Below are 20,047 nucleotides of genomic sequence, written 5' to 3'. Positions count from 1 at the left end.
AGAGTGGTCCAACAAAAGCTAAATTGGAATGACTTTCTGAAATGGTATAAAAAACTTGGAATTACTTCACCCACAGCACAGCACAGAAACATGGCTGGAAAGCAGACATGATACTTGTGGTTACTGTTCTAAAGGAAAGTTCTCCCAAACTCTTTTTTTTAAAGCTCACTACCATTAGACAAGAGACCAAGATCAAGAGTGTTTTGCACATGGTTATCCTTGGATCTGATTCTCATTTCTGGTCCAAACAAGTCACGCTCCATCTGACTGTAGAGAAAACTCTCCTCCTTTGGTTTCTCCCTCCTACAGCTCACCATCTATCTCACAAACAACTGGGCTAAAAGATCCCAGTTTAAAGCAGAAGCCAAGGTGACACATGGGTTTTTCCCGTTCATTCTCAAATTAGTAGCTACTGAAATTGTACCACATTTCAAATTCAGGAGGCTAATAATCAAAAGGCTGTGACTTGTTTATGGTCTTATGCATCCAGAATTATTAGATCTAAAGATTAATGCTTGCTCAGAATCTTCCATTTTCTCAATGATACAGAAATAATAGCCTAGTTTAGAAGTTTTAAGTGATTTCAGCTTAAATTTATCATAGGTTCCCTTGGGTAACACTTTTGGCAAGAATCCAGAGCTAAGCAACTGAATGTAGTAAGTGCTGGACTTAAGATCAGACGGATTTTCAACCCCTAACCAAAATAATTAGAACACAGTTGCTCAGCCTCTCCCATAAGAAAAATTCCCTGATCCAAATTAAAATATTTACCTAATATGAATCTTTCTGTGTAATCATAACCTTACATGAAATAGCAACGAGATGCCTATATCAAAACCTGATCAGAAAATATGAATCACTGATTGCTATGCTTAGGATAAGTAACATTCTTCAGTGGCTTCAAAACATGTGGGAATAGTAACTTCCAACTTTAAGGACTTAAGAAAGAGATAGCACAGAGCACTTTAATGGACCCTATAATATGTAGTTCCTAAATGGGCTCACAACTTCTCTCAGTGTTTATAAAACTCAGATTTTTACCTGAATTTTTAGATGACTGAGAATTGACTAACTTTGATGATTGGAAACAGTATGGACACTACCTCTAGGTGATACTCAAATCTAAATTGACATCTGGCAAATACACAGAAATATAGCATCAGTTTATCTTGAAAAAAGTCTGTTTTTGGTGAAGGTTTTCAGAGAAGAAACACAAATGAAACCAGTAGGTTATGAAAATCCAGTTAATGTCATGACTATGGAGAAAACCCTGACAGATAGGAGTAATGCTGTGCTTTGGAAAGGGCCCTCTCACGTAACACCAGAGACACTTCATTCAGATTGGTATTGCCTATTTGGCAGCATGTTAGGATTTAAGGTGCATATATCTGATGATCCAGCAATCCCATTTCTAAGAATCTGTCCCCCAGAAATAACAGCATGAGAACATAAAAATGCATGTGCAAGGATCATCACAGAATTATTCATAACTGTAAAATTTGGAAAACTAAATGCTCATCAGTAAAGAAATGGTTACTCAAACTACAGAATATTTATATAATGGAGTACAACGCAGGCATAAAAAATATATAGATGTTTACACTGAACCTGAAAAGATGCCCAAAATAGACTGTTAAGGAAAAACAGAAGTTGCAGCCTAACACAGAGTCCACTTTTGTTTTAATGGGTTTGAACTGCACAGATTCACTTATACACGTTTTTGTTGTTTTGTTTTTAAGTAGGCTCCATGCGCAGAGTGGAGCCCAATGCGGGCTTGAACTCACAACCCTGAGATCAAGACATGAGCTGCAATCAAGAGTCAGATGCTTCACCGACTGAGCCACCCAGGCACCCCATACTAGATTTTTTTTTACAGTACTATAAATGCATTTTCTTTCCCTTATGATTTTCTTGTCTCTAGCTTATTTGATTATAAGATTGTAGTATCTAATACATGTAACATTTAAAATGTGTTAAACAACTGTTTATGCTATCAGTAAGGCTTCTGGTTAACAATAGGCTATTAGTGGTTAAGTTTCTGGGGAGTCAAAAGTTATACACAGATTTTTGACTGCTTGGGGAGGGAGGATCAGCAACCATAAATACCATGTTGTTTAAAGGTCAATTGTATTAGCCTCTGGGGTTGGGAATGAAGGATAGGCAGGTGGCAAGGAAATTTCACTGCTCTTTTCTGAAAAAATTTAAGTGGTGGAACTATGGGTCATTTTTACTTTCTTATTTGTAATAAAAAAGCGAATAACGATAAAAGCTTCTGCATCTCCAAGAAAAAATGAGAGAAGAAAAGCCATCTTTCACTTTCTAAGCACAACGGTACAGTTGAAAACAAAACAAATTTTAATTAAAGAAAAATGTAGAAACAAACAGTATAGCACATAGAAATCTCATGCCAAGAGACTAATCTAACTAGGCAAAGAAAAATGTATGGCACTCATACACCAAATCTAGGATAGCTCCAAGTTCCTTGTACTCTGCCAAAGAAGTATCTTTTCAGGGACGGCGGGGGGCAGTTCTGCCCTCTAGTGTACACTAAAATAAACTAAAGCACATGAAACAACTCAACAAATCAGCATTTTATTAGTTAACCAAAATAGTTTCACTTCATTTCTAGAGCATCACGATTCTCTCCTTAAAGGAAGGTTTCCACAACCTTGTTTCCAAGTCAATTTCCAAAGATCATACTAAGTAAACTCTGTGAACACCATAACTTCAGCTATCCTTTCAATTCTTCCCTACACTCCCAGCAAAGCACCCTAAGCACTTTCCTGACTCGAATTTCACACTAAATCTGGCACAACCAAAGGTATAGTACTATAGCAAAATAAAGTCTTAAAAATTTATAACACATATAGCCACCCAGCTCTTAAACTCAAGATTTTTGAAACTTGCAACTATAACTCATTAAGAGCAAAAGGAAGAAGGCTGCTCTGGGTAATAAAGTTCAAATCTCGTAAGGGTTTTCTAAGAACACTAGCATTTGTTCCACTCTGGGCAACCTTGAAAACCACTAGGGATACTTCCCAGGTTCATAGTATTTGCTGTAGGTATTCAATCCAAACTGACAGAAGTTACCCCAATCCTGGTGACCACAAATGAAAAATGTTCTTGCTTTTAAAGCTTTTCTATGTTTGAGATCTCATTTAGACGCTCACATTGGCCGGGACTTTACTATTTGACCCAAATGGTCAAATTTTCTACCACCCTCCCCCAACCAAAAAAAAAAAAAAAAAAGGAGTATTACTAGTCTCTCCATTTGTAATTATTCTGGTTCCTAGCTTAGCCTGGAACAATCTCTTCAAATCAAGAATGTGGATGAGATAAACTTTAATAAATTCAAAATATTCCAACTATTCATGGGGAAATCTTTAGAGAATTAATTAATTTCAATTTCAAACTCATTTACTCTGTACCTGCAAAACCTAGAGATATATTTAAAAAACAAGTTAAGAATAAGTTAAAACTGGGGCACCTGGGTGGCTCAGTTGGTTGAGTGTCTGCCTTCGGCTCAGGTCATGATCCCAGGGTCCTGGGATAGAGCCCCACATCGGGCTCCTTGCTCAGTGGCGAGCCGGTTTCTCCCTCTCCAACTCCCCCTGCTTGTGTTCTCTCTCTGTCAAATAAATAAATAAAATCTTAAAAAAAAAAAGAACAAGTTAAAACTGAATGAAGCTGAATATTTAGCATCCATTGAAGAACATGAAGGTGAAAGTCCAGTACAGAGTTTTTTTGGGGGGGGCGGTGGGGAGTACAGAGTTTTCTTGTCCCAGTATAAAACAAATCATACTGGAGTGACAAGTAAGATAATAGCAGGACCACCAACACTACCAGAATCATTTTCACTGTCATAGTAGGTCCTTGAAAAATCACCTTGGGGCACCTGGGTGGCGCAGTCGGTTAAGCGCCAGACTCTTGGTTTTGGCTCAAGTCGTGATGTCAGGGTTGTGAGATCAAGCCCCGTGTCGGGCTCTGCACTCAGCGGGGAGTCTGCTTGAGATTCTCTCTCTCTCTCTCCCTCTGTCCTTCCCATTCAAGCTTGCTCGCCCTCTCTCTCTCAATAAATAAATCTTTAAAAAAAAGTAGTATCTTCTTTTTTTTTTAAAAACGATTTTATTTATTTATTCATGGGAGACAGAGAGAGAGGGGGGGGCAGAGGGATAAGCAGGCTCCCAATGAGCAGGGAGCCCGATGCAGGACTCGATTCCAGGACCCTGGGATTATGACCTGAGCTGAAGGCAGACGCTTAACCATCTGAGCCACCCAGGCGCCCAAAAGTAATATCTTCTTAAAACTATTTCTAGCTAGTCCTACCCTGGAACAAATTACTGCCAGAAGAAACGCAGTGAACCCAACTGGGCAAGGACTATCTCCTGCCTGGCTCTCCTGGCAACACCCTCACATTGCTGCCTACAATGTAGGACTCAGGCCTCAGTAGGAACCAATACACACAGAAGCAGCAATAAACATTATTGCTATTATCCCCAGCTGACTGATCACATCTTGTCCACAGCTTCGCTGTTGACTGCTGACAGATTATCAATGTACAAACACACCTGGAACTCATTTTTTAAAATGTGCTACCCCTTCAATTTCATGAGAGAGTAATGGGACTGATATCCAATACAGGAGACCTGGATTAGCTGTGGTTAATGGGGGAAAGGCCTACAAAGGAAAATGGAGGAAACCGTCATCTCATTTCCCTAAAAAAAAAAACCACAAAATTCAAAATAGCTTTCAAAGAGTCCATCATCAGTTATAAAGCTGAAGAGATACTTCTTACCCAAAAAGGCCAATTATGTGGGTAAGAAAGAATGGTTGTGTGACACAGTGGCTGAGACTTCAGCCTCTGGTTTCAAATGGATGTGGACTGGAATCCTGCCTCCACCATCAACTACAGACTCCACAAGTTAATGGCACCTCCCCGAGCCTCAGTTTCCTGGTCTGTGAAATGGGCACAAAGTTAGCACCTACCTCTTAAAGTATTCATGTAAATTCAATAAAATAATACATGTGAAACACTTAGCACTGTGCCTTAAATTTAGAAATCTGTCAATAGCTATTTATCCTTTTAAAAAAGGTAAAGAACATTTAACATGCAGTATGAGAAGATAGTATGTTTGATAGTTAACCTAAAGGACAAACTGGTGCCAAAATGAAACTGACCTGGTCATTGAAAGGAAACATGTCATCCCAGTGTTAAAAACACCTGACTACAGGAACCCAGCAGGTACAGAAAGAGGGAAGCAGCTGAGTCGGATCCAGGAAAGGGCAAACCCCATCCACTCTGCTCCAGCTCACTGGGGCGGTAAGGAAAGAGGGCAATGGCACAACTTCGTTTCTAAAGAAAAGCCAGTCACTCAGATTTTTATGTCAGCCCTCCTGATTTTTAAATACTGGCCAAATAATAACATCCGAGGACAGGCTTGGTCCATGAACTGTCAGTTTGTGAATGCCTGCCCTGGAGTTGAGTCTCAAACCAGAAACTGAAGAAAAGCCCAGTGGTTATAAACCTGAGGGACTCCAGCTCCCTAAAACAGTGTGTCTCTAAGGGGATTTTGGAAAAGAAAATTCTTCTCTTTACAAACTGTCCTAAGCAATGCAGATATTTAGTATTCCTGAACTCCACCCATTAAGTACCAGTGGTCTCCTCAAGTCTTGTGACAACCAAAATATCTCACCACACATTTCGGAACACCTCCTAACTGACAGCACCACAACCACTAAGAATAACAAAGTTAAATCCAAAAGTTAGTGGGAAGGTCAAGAACATCTATTTACAAACAGCAATAAAATAAGAACAGGGCCAGCCCTGAGTCAACTAAACTAAAATCCCAAATTTAAAAGCTTAAAGCTGGTTGTGGGAACAAATCAAAAGGCTTAAATCCCTCTCCCTACTTCTAGAATTAATTAAGATGGAAGGAAACTGTCTTATTTTTTCTAGCCACTGCTTTAAGTGTCACTGAACATCGTAGATTTCCACCCATCTTTTTTCCTACAGCCGGAGCTTACATACAGAACTGTTCATGCTTCAGAGAAATCACAGTGGATGACATATAGGCACCCAAGGCATCCACGCTTTGTAACGTTCCTGGATTTTTCTCTTATGGCTCATTCTCCTATTCAAGAGCATGTCCAAGTTACCATATGACCGAGCAATTCCACACCCAGGTACACACCCAATGAAATGAAAACACATGTCCACACGAAAACCTTCACATGAATGTTCACAGACACATTATTTGTAATAGCCAAGAAGTGGAAACAATTCTATGTCTATCAACTAATGAATGGATAAACAAAATGTGGTATATTCATACAATGGAGTACTATTTGGCCATAAAAAGGATTGCGGTACAGAAACACGAACGAATCCTGAAAACACTATGCTAAGTCAAAGAAGTCAGACAGAAAAGGACAAATATTGTATGATGCCAATTATATAAAATGTCCAAAAAGGCAAACCTAGACACAGGAGTTTGATTAGTGGTTGCCTGAGAGTGTGGGAGATAGGTAGGGATAAAGAGGGACTGCATTTCTTTTTTGGGGTGATGGAAATTATTGTGGTTCATAGCTTTATGAACACACAACTCTGCAAATATGCTAAAACCAATGAACTGTGTAATTTAAATTGGTGAATAAATAGAAACAGCTTAATAAAGCTGCTTCTAATAAAAGAAGACAAAGCACATACAATTTTAAATCATTAAATTTGGGACACCTAAGTAACTCAGTCGGTTAAGTGTCTGCCTTCAGCTCAGGTCATGGTCCCAGGGCCCTGGGACGGAACCCCGCATCGGGCTCCTTGCTCAGCAGGGAGCCTGCTTCTCCCTCTGCTTGCTGCTCACCCTGCTTGTGCTCTCTCTCTCCAACAAAGAAATAAAATCTTTAAAAAAAAAAAAATCATTAAATTGACTAACACCCTTTGTTCTCTTAAAGACTATATCATATCATAAGTCGTAACTGCTAGAATATCAACTTTCTTCCAATCATCTTAATTATAATAATTATCAATAAGCCCTTAATCATGATATTTACTCTTTTGAAACAAACTGATTTTCCTCTTCTTGGAGTGGCCATTCTCTAGGCATTAAAAGTAACCTCACTGTGTACATCTCTTCACCAGGGACAGGGGCACATGTCAACTGACCAGGCATTTCACAAAGGCATCAAATCAGGAGATAAAGTCAGATTTCTGGGGTAGCTCGGTGTTTTTTGTTGTTGATATGAATACATTTACTATGAATAACTTGGAGGTCCTTTCTTCTCTATTAGTAAAGATACTTGAAAATAATTAGATCTAGCTTCCATTTTATTTTTTTAAAGGATTGATTAGGATAGGGATATAAGGAACATAATAATGTGGCATATTTATGAATAGAATATCAGATTTTCTAATGAGTTATTTTTAAGTTCATCTATACATTTCTTGTTGGAAACAATGCATTCTCCTATGGCAAAAATGTTTAGGTTTTGTTTTGTTTTAAGATTTTATCTATTTATTTGAGAAAGAGAGCATAAGCAGGGGGAGAGGCAGAGGGAGAGAGAAGCAGACGCCCCACTGAGCAGGGAACCCAACATGGGACTCCATCCCAGGACCCTAGGATCATGACCTGAGCCGAAGGCAGACGCTTAACTGACTGAGCCACATAGGCACCCCTAGATCTAGCTTTTTAAATGTTCTTCTCAGCAAGAAAGCAACTCCTTTAAAAGTAAAAGGGCTTACAAACTGTGGAAGGAGCTGAGATGCCCTTCAGCAGATGAATGGATAAAGAAGATGTGGTTCATATATACAGTGGAATATTACTCAGCCATCAGAAAGGATGAATACCCACTATTTGCATCAACATGTATGGAACTGGAGGGGATTATGCTAACTGAAATAAGTCAAGCAGAGAAAGACAGTTATCATGGTTTCACTTATTTGTGGAACATAAGGAACAGCACGGAGGACATTAGGGGAAGGAAGGGAAAACTGACGGGGGGGTGGAAATCAGAGAGGGAGACAAACCACGAGAGACTCTGGACTCTGGGAAACAAACTGAGGGTTTCAGAGGGGAAGAGGGTGGGGGTATAGGGTAGCCGGGTAATGGGTATTAAAGAGGGCACATGTAATGAGCATGGGGTGTTATATGCACATAATGAATCATGATCACTACATCAAAAACTAATGATGTACTATATGGTGACGAATATAACAAAAAAAAAGCAAAAGGGCTTAAAAAAAGATCAACAGAGATAAGAGCTCTGACTGATCATTATAACAAGAGATTCTGATCAAATTTAGAAACGTTTCCACCTAATATTGTGGCTATGCCTAATTCTTGTTGCTTTAAGTGAAATGCTCAAAGCTATCAGAAGACTGTATATTGAAAAATATAAAATCTTAAAAGCCAGTAAGGTCTTGTTAACTCCTGTCCAAGGAGGCTGGGAAGGACGAGGTTACCTGCTCAGGCACGAAGAATGTTGCACAGATGAAAGGCTCCTGGGGGCCAACTGGTCGAACACACTGAGCACAGACAAAGCACAGAAACAGGGGCTACTGTCTTCACAGGTCTTTAATCTGGGTCTTCTACCTTCAGCAGGACACTGTGCAGAATTCTGACTTTTCTACATGGGAAACAAACGTTGCTACCCTGACACCACCCACGATGTTGTTTTGAGACTCAACAATAAGGTCTTTGTTTTTTGCTCTCTCTTCTCTCAATAGACCAAGAAGACAAGACAAAACCACATGGGAAAATGATGTTTTTCACTCCTGTTTTATTGCTTCAGGTTATTCTTAATCTATAAGGAGGGAACTAAATAGTAAGCCCTTAGTTTAACAAGTTGATGCCTGTGGCTATGATTATATTATAAACTTTAACAAGTCTAAGAGTAGCCTCCTGCTGCAAAAGGTGAGTAATAAATGTGGGGATGAAGGCTGACCTAGCCAAATACCCACGAAAGCTGGACTCAAATGGCCATCAGTGCTGGAGTGAAGACTGGGGCAGGAGACTGGCAGGGCTGCGGGAGGGGTAGAGGGCAAGAAATGGATCCAATGGATCAATGGATTAGAGCCACAGCATGGCAGGAATTTAGACACACCAAGTGTGCTTTCTACAGCCAAATGTAGAGAATGCTTCTTATCGTCTGTGATTCCTGCCTCTAATTAAAATTGGGTGTTTGCTTTACTTCATTCCCAAAGCATAAACTTTGGCTTTTTATAGCCCAAGCAGTGTGCTATTTTAAACATGTAGAGGAAATGCATTTTCAGTTACAAACATTTGCTCCTGTGAATCAGTTCTTATTTGCTAGCAAAGGATGTGGGACAGGATGTTTTACCATCCTGCTCTGGTTTTCCTGTATTGCTTAAATCTGTTTAGAGAAAAGAAAAATAAACAAATAAAGTGTTTCTGCTGGACAATTTCTATAAACTGAAGCAACTCCAAAAATGAAAATGAAAAACATCTGTGGAAAAGTATTACAATAATTTTATTTTAATAAATTGGATTATTCCTATAGATTCTTCCCCTGAAAAGACTTCCCATGCCAGGCACGTGCAGCTTGCAGCAGATACTAATATCTGCAATGATAAAATGTGCCCACTTGGACACTTCAGATCAGATGCATTCCTCTTGACCCTGTCTTTTCCCAAGCAAAATTACAACTGGAGAAGCTTTCTGAGATCCATTTCAGAAAAACGATCATGCCAACCTTGAGGGTCACCTTCTGGATTTATTCAGAAATTTTCATGTACAACTCTTGAGCTTTTTTTGATGCAGGCAGACATATCCTTGTAATCTATTACATTCCACTACTGCATTTTAGAAGAAATTGGGGTGCCTGGGTGGCTCAGTCGGTTAAGCGTCCGACTCTTGGTTCCAGCTCACTCAGATCATGGTCTGAGGGTCATAAGATTGAGCTCCGTGTTGGGCTCCGTGCTAGGGTAGAGCCTGCTTAAGATTCCTCTCTCCCTCTTCCTCTGCCCCCCTCCCACGCACTCTAAATAAATAAATACAGTCTTTAGAAGAAACTGATTTTAATCAAGAAATTGATTTTAATCAAGAAATTGATTTTAATCAAATTTCACTTGACCCTTGGGCACCTGGGTAGCTCAGATGGTTAAGCGTCTGCCTTCGGCTCAGGTCATGATCCCGGGGTCCTGGGATCGAGCCCCGCATCGGGCTCCCTGCTGCTTGGGAGCCTGCTTCTCCCTCTGCTTCACTCTCTCTCTCTCTCTCTGTCTGTCATGAATAAATAAATAAAATCTTTAAAAAAAATTTTTTTTCACTTGGCCCTTTTATAAGGGAGTCAGCGGTCCATTTATCTATTGAAAGGTATTTTACCAGTTGGCCCCTCCAGATTCCTCTGTCCTTCCGCTCTGTCCCAGATGCGGTCCTGTATGAACAGCCCGAGAAAGACACTCTTCTTCATCAAATTTTAGTCAGGCTGCTTTGAGCCCTCTTCTCAACTAGGCCTCAATCTTGGCCTCCATCCTTGCTGGGCGTGCATTTTAGTAATTTAGCCCAATTTTAGCAAGAATCCTGCTAGCCAGTTTTAAGAGAATCCTTCACTCTTGATATCTGATCACCCTAATATCTAAGTTCCTCACTCCCCAACCTTGATGTACAAGTACTCAGCCCGCCTTCAGTGAGAATCCTGTTAAGTCTGTTTAGCAAGAATCTCCCTACCCCGGTGTCTCTTAGTAATGTTCCATCCTCAGACACCCTCCCGGCTGCCCTCGTTCTGCTCCCTGGCCATAAATCCCCAGCTGTCTTTGCTGTACTAAGAGTTGAGCCTGATCTCTCTTCCTTATTGTGATAGTCTTGCCACCTACTGCAATAATCCCAAATAAGTCTTCCTTACCATTTTAATAAGTGTCAGAATGGAGTGTCCTGGCAAGAGATGGGAGAGGAGGAAGAATGGGACATCTGGGTATTAATGTCCCTGGATTCCCCCTGGAGAGTCCATTGCTCAAGGGAAGGTCTCAGCTCCTGTCAGGAGGCTCCCCCCGTGTTCAATGCCAAAGCTGTTCCCCCTCTTGCCCCTTCAGGTCTAGGGGAGGAGAGGCAGCCTCATATTACTAGCCCCAAGCACACAACAGTATTCTATCTGTGGTTTTTCATCACTTTGTGAGTTATTAAACTCTCCTCAAAGTATCCTAATTTGAGGATGCCATCTGTTTCCTGCTGGGTCTCCCTAATACAGATACCATTTCAGCAATTTATCCTTGAGAGCTACTTGCTCTTTCTAAGAAAGGAAGGCCTGGATCCAGAATGCAGTGAGGCTTCCACGAGTGACTCAGTGACTGAAGCAAGCTGACCTTGTTAAGCTGCCACTTCTCCCTCCTCCAGTAGTCTTCATCATTATAGCAACAGAGTGTTTTCTGAAACACACATGGTTTCCAAGTAGAATCTCTAAGCATCAGTAGGGGATTATTTAAAGAAATATCCAAGGAGGCTGGAAGTAAAAACTGTGCTAGCTGAAATGAACTATGCTTGAGCCCTAAGGTGCAAGAAACTTTGCCTTTATTTCTATCTGATACTTAATCCAGAGTTAACTTTTACAGTACAACTTTTAATAGATGTAAGAGACACTGTTTAATAATACCACATATATGCCTGGTAACCCAAGTAAAACCTGCAGAAGACTATTTGTTAAATTCAGATTGTTGTAGATTATGAAATCAATTCAGTGGCCCCTGACATTTTTTTAAACGACACATACTACACACAGTCATGTAAAACAGAAAATCAGAATTCATCATATGTAATAAAGGTAAATATTTCACCAAATTTTATTTCACTTTTTTACATTCCTATATTTATGAGCGTACTAGGGCATACTACAAAATGCATTCCTTACTGTGAGTCAATCAAGTCTGAAAGCTACTGGTCTGAAAAGAATCCCTTTCAAACAATTTAACAATTATAAGGCTAAAAACACACTGCTTCAGCCTACAGCCTCACATTTTTTTAATCTCAACCCTCACTAAAAATAGTTTATTTTGTCACTCAGTATAAAAATTTTATGGAATAATACTTACCATATAGTAAGTAGAGTATGCTATTTTTTTTAAAGATTTTATTTATTTGGCAGAGAGAGAGAGAGGGCACGCACAAGCAGACAGAGCAGGCAGAGCAGCAGGCAGAGGGAGAGGGAGAAGCAGACTCCCTGCTGAGCAGGGAGCCCAATGTGGGGCTCCATCCCAGGACCCTGGGATCATGACCTGAGCCGAAGGCAGACACTTAACTGACTGAGCCACCCAGGAGCCCCTAGTATGCTATTTTTTTTTTTACTCCATTTTATTTCTTTTCTTTATTTTTAAAGATTTTATTTATTTATTTGAGAAAAAGAGAGAGAATAAGCGGTGGGGACGGGCAGAGGGAGAGAGAGAAGCAGACACCCCAATGAGCATGGAGCCCGATGCAGAGCTCGATCCCAGGACATGGAGATCATGACCTGAGCCAACGGCAGACACTTAACTGACTGAGCCACCCAGGCACCCCCCCATTTTATTTCTTTTAAATGATGATTGTAAACCACAGCTTGAAAACTACTGGCCTACAAAATGAACAGGGCCAGTGTGGACAGCCCTGTCCCATGGCTGCCCTCTTTGGTGTTTACATCGTTTCCACCATGGTGGCAAGCTCTCAAATCCTTTTCCTTCTTAGGTTTCTATGTAACTGTTACATGACTCTGCCACCTACTCGCTCCACCGGGAGCGAAAGCCTTGGGGGAAGGAGAAATGAAGAGTACACGGCAGATGTGGACACGGCCCAGCCACATCCTTGCACTCACCACCACAGCACCCGCCTTACTGCAAGCACCTGCTGCTCACAGCCTGAGGACTAAGGGCATGTGGAAGCAGTCCTGAGCCAGCGACAGATGGGAGCTGGAGGAGAACTAGTCCAGGGTCCTTGCCCTCGCTGTGTCCTTCACCACCTCTCTGAGATACCTAGCAGAACCGAGTGAGCACCAGCAGATACTGGCAGTAACCTGCAAGAATCCATGTCCTACCCGGGCTTATTTCCCAGCCTTTTCCACCTCCCTGCTGGGGCTTCCTGGAATCACCTCCCACACTAATGACTTGTACTCAAACCTCCGTCTCAGGGTCTGCTTCTGGGTAAACACAACCTGGATGAGCACACAAGCTTACACAGCATTGTTCGGAGCCAGGGCTACAAAGATGAGAAAGCCCTGTCCTAGAAAAGCTCATAATCTGAAAGGAAAACCAATGATTTATTTTATTTTTAATGTAAAAAACAAAACAAAATTGTACTGTTCATAGCAATGAGTTAAGTAGATAGATATGTTTAGGGAGGGAAGGAAGAAGTGACAAGTTGTGTGACTGAAGGGTCAGAGAAGCCCCGGGAGGTGACCTGTTCCACCCCAAACCCTCTAGGACACAGCCCTCCCTAGAGGAGTAAGCGGCTGATGGGTGCTGCCGATGGGCCACGGTCCATGTTCACATCCCTGCAGGCTAGCACCTTGGCTTCTCATATTTACTGTGATGCTTTACGTCTTACATACAAGTTATAAAGAAGGGAATTTTTATTTTCCCCAAAGGAAAAAATTCTAGTCTTCAGCTAAAAATAACTCAAGTAATATGGAAAATACAAAGAAAAAAAAAACTATTAAGTTCCCGACAGTGTGTTAATAGAATTACCTGTAAATCAGCTTGGACCTTCCAATGTTCCTTTGAGGTCCTTGGGATGGGCCTGAGGGCTCAACCCTAATCTCCACTAGAAGTTCTAACAAACTGCTGACATTTTCATTCAAAAATTATTTTTAAATGTAAAATCTCCTACGTTTGCCTCTGTGGTCAACACTGTAAATCAGTACTTTCTTGAGGCTGGAATCAAAGAAGAAACCTAAGGCTCATTTTTCTTTGCATCTTCCATTTTGGTGAATATTTTAGCAAAGGCAAAGCAGCAGCATAATTCCTGCTCTCAGAAAACAAGTCATACCAGCTACCGTTCGAGGGTGCTTGAACAGATCCTCTAACGTGCCAGGCAGACTTGAGCCTGACACCAGAACACTCACCCAGACCCAGCAGGGAGTGCCGGCAGAGATGCAGTGACAGGAGCCGGGGGCTTTTCTTTCTCATTCTGCTTGAAGAAAGATTTGGCTTCTTTAGAGGTAGCATCCACTTCCTTAGTCACCCTGTGCCAAGGAGGGAAATGTCAAGTTTATAAGAAAAATAAAGAAAGAAACAAAATCTAAGAAAAGGGAATAAGTGACAACAAGGAAAACACCCAATGGGCTTCCAATGAGCTCTGGCTGCTGAGGTTTCGGATTCAAGTCTACTACGACAATCCAAAATGAAGGCATCTTCCCTTACTAAAGGACCAACAACGTATGGACCTCATCGCCCTAAAATAGCCTCCGTTACTTCTGTCAGCTTGCCACACACTCCAGGGGTCACTGCTGAATCACACGGGCTGCTCACGGCAAGGCTGAGAAGGCTCTCCCACTGCACCTCACACGTAGATTAGGACTCACAGTTAAGAGTCTGGGGAAAAATGGGGAGATAGAGTATTTGGGAGAAAAACACTAACATTATTTCGAGAAGAAGAGCAACAGTATAAACAACTGGGAATATTCTGCAGAATGCTCCTGTTTCACAGCTAAAATAACCCAAAGATGAAACAAAATGCCTTCAAACTGGCTAAACAACACTCATTTGGGGGTGGAAAAAAACTACAGGATGGAGAATCCTATCAAATTTCAAATCTGGAAAAATGGTCCTCAATAAAACTGAGTCCTAAGGGATCAAATAAAGGTTACTTAGTGTCTGAGATTTTAGCTAAAGAGAGGACAAGTGTTTAACACCCGCTTACTCTTGCCAAGTCAACAAAAACATCTAAGGAATTTTCTTTAAATTCCAAACTATCTGTAAGAGGGTCCAAGATTAAGGTCATTGTACTGTGAGTGTTCAGCCAGGTCCTCCGGAATAAACTGGCCAAGAATAATGACAGGTGAATCGAATAAATTCCATCTTTGCAGGAATGTAAGTCTCTGTCTCTTCTCTCCTTCCAACTAGGCTTCTGGGGAGCAGAAGCAAGTTTTCTTATTGACAGCCAACTCACTCCTGCACTGTGTCACCTACTCAAGTGGCACAGATAAGAGTTTGAGAGTTCTGTACTGAGAATCTTCACTAGGCAACACCGGCAAGTTAATCTTGAGGGGCGACTTAAAACACCACCACCTTCTGTTATTCCCCTATTCATGGTCTTGCAGTTGTCGGTATTACTCAGAGGATCAAATGGAAATTGCTGAACCTCTAAAATCTGGTCCTACTCTTTACCAGGCTTAATTTGTGTATCTCTCTACTCTCCCCAATGAACTTCTCAGTAATGAGAGCCAAGATTTAAAAAATAAGAGGGAGAATTTATACCAGAGATTAAACCATCACTTGGCAAATATACATTCCTTCCCTGTCGACCAAGAAGCAACTTGTGTAACCACTGATGTTGAGCTTGGGTGCATGCTTCAATGATCAATTAGATGTTGGCTGATCTGACAGGAAAAGCAACTTTAATGTTTGTATTGTTTCACTTGCCCCTTGAGTTCCTCCTCTTAGCCCCATAAGAAGAATACGCCTCAAGTACCAGCTAGTCCAAGATGGCTGAAGGACACACGCTGAAGATCTGAATCCAGCAAGCAGCTTGGAGCCAAACCCAGACTGGCTGAACCCCTGACACCCAGAAACACACGGGAACAAACGAATGCTTACTGTTGTATACCACTGAGGTTTGGAATGGCTTGTCACATAGCATTTCTGTAGCAACGGCTGATATATTTACGTTTCATGAACAAGAAATCAGAAATCTAAGGGGCTAGGTTACTTTTCCAAGACTATGCAGAGATTAAGTAGCAATGCTAGAGAGGACCCTGTAGTAGGGTCTTCCCAAAGATGGTTGCCACATCTTCCCAAAGATGGTTGCCACAACCCATTCTACATGCTCTTCCAAATTGGACATCATCCCAGTGAGAGGGGAGGTATATGTCACCCCCTGCTTAAAACTGGGTGGGCCTTTGTGGTTGCCAATTCACAGAGTTCAGTGGGACTTCTGAGGCCAGCTGATAAAAGGTGACAGAGCTCTCACCTGCCGCTCTCTCGAGAATACAACCTCAAAACTTCAAGTTACCATACCTGAAGCCTGGCTACTCTGGATCCACCATGCTACACAGAACACCTGGGAGGATCACAGAGAAAGACGCCTGAGGAGGCTGTTCCAGTCCAGGACCAAGACAATGGCCGCAAGGAAGTCCTCGAGATGGCGCCACACCCAGCTACTAACTCCAACTGCGTAAGAGACCCTGAGCAAGAGCTGCTGGAGCCCGGTTACCCACCCACCCCCAACCAGGGGAAACGACAAGAATACAATTGTTTTAAGCCAACAAAACTCTGGAGTAATTCCTTACACGGCTATACAGATGACCAAAATAAAACCCCATCCAAACCTAAAGCTTAATGCAGAGTCCCAGTGTACTGAATTAGAACGAGGTGCTTTAAATCTCCTTGCTCTGGGTACAATCTGGGACAGATCTGAGACAGCTCACGAAAAACAAATGGACATCTGCATTTAGAAATGACAGTTTGAACACAGGCTTTATTCTCCACTCCCTACCAAAACCCTACTAAACAGTGGTAAATAAATTTACAAAGGCAAAACTACATAAGGATATGGAGAAGAGATATAACAGAGAAAAGATGCCAATCAAGTTTTCTGAAGGTAGAAAGTAAACAGACAAGTAGAAATTGGCTTTGGTTTTTGTTTTCTCTGATCTAAGCCTGTAGCCACATGGAATGGCCAATAACAAGCCAATCTATATTATGGTAGTCTACAAAGGCTCAGTAAATTGAGTTACCAGGAACCTTTGAAGAGAGAGGAGAGGAACAGGGCTAAAATCAGTTGAAAGTTTGTCTCTGGAGCAACTAGGTCCAGATCCCCTTCTCCAACCTTGTACCATAGGCTACTGTCCCCCACCCAACCCAGCAAAACCCATTACTCCTTGGAGAAATAAAAACCACAGAAGTTCCAAACTTTGGGGCGCCTGGGTGGCTCAGATGGTTAAGCGTCTGCCTTCGGCTCAGGTCATGATTTCTAGGTCCTGGGATCGAGCCCCACATCGGGCTCCCAGCTCAGCAGGGAGTCTGCTTCTCCTCTCCCTCTGCTTGTGCTCTGTCTCTCTCTCAAAAATGAATAAATAAAATCTTAAAAAAAAAAAAAGTTCCAAACTCACAGGGCAGGGCTGAAGTCTCATTCTGAAAACAGGGTATTAAATGAAAATCTATTTATTTGCTCTTCCTTTGCCACAACAACCTCAAAAGCTATGTGTTCCAGGGCGCCTGGGTGGCTCAGTTGGTTAAGTGACTGCCTTCGGCTCAGGTCATGATCCTGAAGTCCTGGGATCGAGTCCCACATTGGGCTCCCTGCTCAGCGGGGAGTCTGCTTTTCCCTCTGACCCTCTTCCCTCTCGTGCTCTCTATCTCTCATTCTCTCTCAAATAAATAAATAAAATCTTTAAAAAAAAAAAAAAGCTATGTGTTCCAGATGGCTGAGTTACAAGATGGAGCACTACCCAATCTGTGTAGGACTACTGCATCAGTAAGAAATAAATATGTAGAGTTGACCCTTGAACAATGTGGGGGTTAGGGGCACCAGCTCCCCACACAGTTGAAAATCTGCATATTAAGTTTTGACTTCCCAAAAACTTAACTACTAATAGCCTACTGTTGACAGAAAACGTTACAGATAACATAAACAAATGATATAATACATATTTTGCCTACGTATTATACACTGTATGCTTACAATACAGGTAAAGAAAAAAAAATATCAAGGGGCGCCTGGGTGGCTCAATCGTTAAGCGTCTGCCTTCGGCTCAGGTCATGATCCCAGGGTCCTGGGATCGAGCCCCACATCAGGCTCCCTGCTCGGCGGAGAGCCTGCTTCTCCCCTCTCCCACTCCGTCTACTTGTGTTCCCTTTCTCTCTGTCAAATAAATAAATAAAATCTTTTAAAAAAAGGAAAAGAAAAAATATTGAGAAAATCATACAAGAGAAAATACATCTACAGTACTGCAAAAAAATCCACATATAAGTGGACCCATGCAGTTCAAACCCGTGTTGTTCAAGGGTCACCTGTACTGTGTTATGCTACGGAGGTTCTGGGTTTGTTACTATTATATCTACTTAACAGGAATTTCAGTAAAAGAGAAAATATGGAAGAAGTTGTCAACAAAAAAGAAAATTTCCTAGAAGGTTGACAAATTTCACGAAAAGAGCCACAGAATATCTGACGTGGCAAGTTTTAAGATCCACTGTAATATCACTGTAAAATGTTACAATGTTCGTGATAAAGAGAAGATGAAGATCAAGCCGTTCAAAGTATAAGGAAAGTAAAAGAAGCCTTTAAGCAAAGCATGTTTTGTTTTGGTTACCTGTTTTACCATAGGACTGACAAAGCTCCTGCAGCAGTCACGTAAAGCAAGTTGGTAAATGTTTTCTGAAAAGCACCCTAGATCCAAGCATTGTGTTAGATGTGGAACTTATAAATAAAAATATGTGCATGGTCTCTGCCCTTCCGGGGCTCACAGTCCCATCAGGACAGCTATCCGTGAGATAAGTTATGACAGTACCACAAAGAAAGCATGAAACAAGTACAGCCTATGGGAGTTTCTCTGCTAACTTCTTCTTCTTTTTTTTTTTTTTAAAGATTTTATTTATTTATTTGACAGAGAGAGAGAGTGAGAAAGAGAGAGAGAGCCCAAGACGGGGTAGGGTCAGAGGGAGAGGCATACTCCCTGCTCAGCAGGGAGCCCAATGTGGGACTCGATCCCGGGGACTCCGGGATCATGACCTGAGCCGAAGGCAGTCACTTAACCAACTGAGCCACCCAGGCACCCTCTGCTAACTTCTTAATGCCAAAGTCCTCTCCACAGTCAGAAAGAAATGACATCTATAAATCATTTCTCTCAGGGACTTTGGGAATCAATACAAAGTAACATAAGCAGATTTTTACTCTTCATTAATAGCATGTCCGGAAGAACTCCACTTTTAACAAGCAATAAGAAGAGATTCAGCTCTCAAAATATCTTCAAAGAGGAGAACAGTTCAATTATAGACAACTTCTAATATATAAGAGGGAACTTGATAAGAAAGGCCCACTATTAGCAATAGTTAGCTCAAGTGTTATCAGCAGAAATGTCATTTTAACTTCATTTCACTTACTTAGAACTTCCTGAAAAGTCTTTATTTAGGCAGAAACTTTCCATGACTGGCCTTTTCCAAAAGGTGAATCACTCAGGAAAGTCTGAGCTAACTGGCTCAGCTGGTTATGTGATAGAGAAGAGTAAAACACACTATTTTTCCTCATTCCCAAAGGTTAACAAGCTACACAGTTTTCAAGGGGGAAGAAAACAAAAAGATAAAAATCCAAAGCTTAACAATTAAAATATAATTAGAAAAAACTAAAAGACTAACTTTGTGCTAACACTACCTTATGCTTATACTTACAAATTCTTCCCAGTCATCACTAGCTCTTTCTCACATTTCTTAAAGATGTAGTAATGCTCTGAACTTGATACAAGAAGAAAGAAAAAGCAGGTTAGGTTTGAGGTTGGTGTTGAGGAGAATAACTACCATGACTTCCAGTGCTTTGACGAAACCTCAGATGCGAGGCCTTCTGGCCAAGCGTCTGCGATTTCATATTGTTGGAGCGTTCGCTGTATCCCTGGGGGTTGCAGCTTTCTATAAGTTTGCTGTGGCCGAACCAAGAAAGAAGGCATATGCAGATTTCTACAGAAATTATGATTCCATGAAAGATTTTGAGGAGATGAAGAAGGCTGGTATCTTTCAGAGTGCAAAGTGATTTGGGAATGTAAAGAATTTCTTTGGGTTGAGTTCCATTGAAGTCTGTCACTGACCTGTGTTCTGAACTATGAAACACGAATACTGGCTTATGGAATAGTTTGTCTTGATAAATAAACAACTAACAAATACTTTGGAAAAAAAAAAAAAAAAAAAAAAAAAGAAGAAAGA

At 41.2% G+C, this 20,047-nt stretch overlaps 1 protein-coding gene across 2 annotated transcripts in view; it reads right to left on the bottom strand.

Moving 5' to 3' along the window:
• CFDP1 (craniofacial development protein 1) overlaps window positions 1-20,047 on the bottom strand; it is a 127,311-nt gene that overhangs the window by 90,416 nt on the left and 16,848 nt on the right. Inside the window, exon 5 of one of the 2 annotated variants that reach the window (XM_027619539.1) lies at window positions 14,041-14,160. The exons of the other annotated variant lie outside the window; for it this stretch is intronic. Within the exon in view, the coding sequence (XP_027475340.1) occupies window positions 14,041-14,160 (120 nt within the window). The remainder of the gene's footprint in view (window positions 1-14,040; window positions 14,161-20,047) is intronic. 2 annotated transcript variants of the gene reach the window in all.

The sequence above is a fragment of the Zalophus californianus genome, chromosome 17 (genome assembly GCF_009762305.2).
Source record: "Zalophus californianus isolate mZalCal1 chromosome 17, mZalCal1.pri.v2, whole genome shotgun sequence".
Taxonomy (NCBI): domain Eukaryota; kingdom Metazoa; phylum Chordata; class Mammalia; order Carnivora; family Otariidae; genus Zalophus; species Zalophus californianus.
The sequence above is the reverse complement of the archived record's forward strand: the minus strand, read 5'-3'. Positions and strand labels throughout refer to the sequence as shown.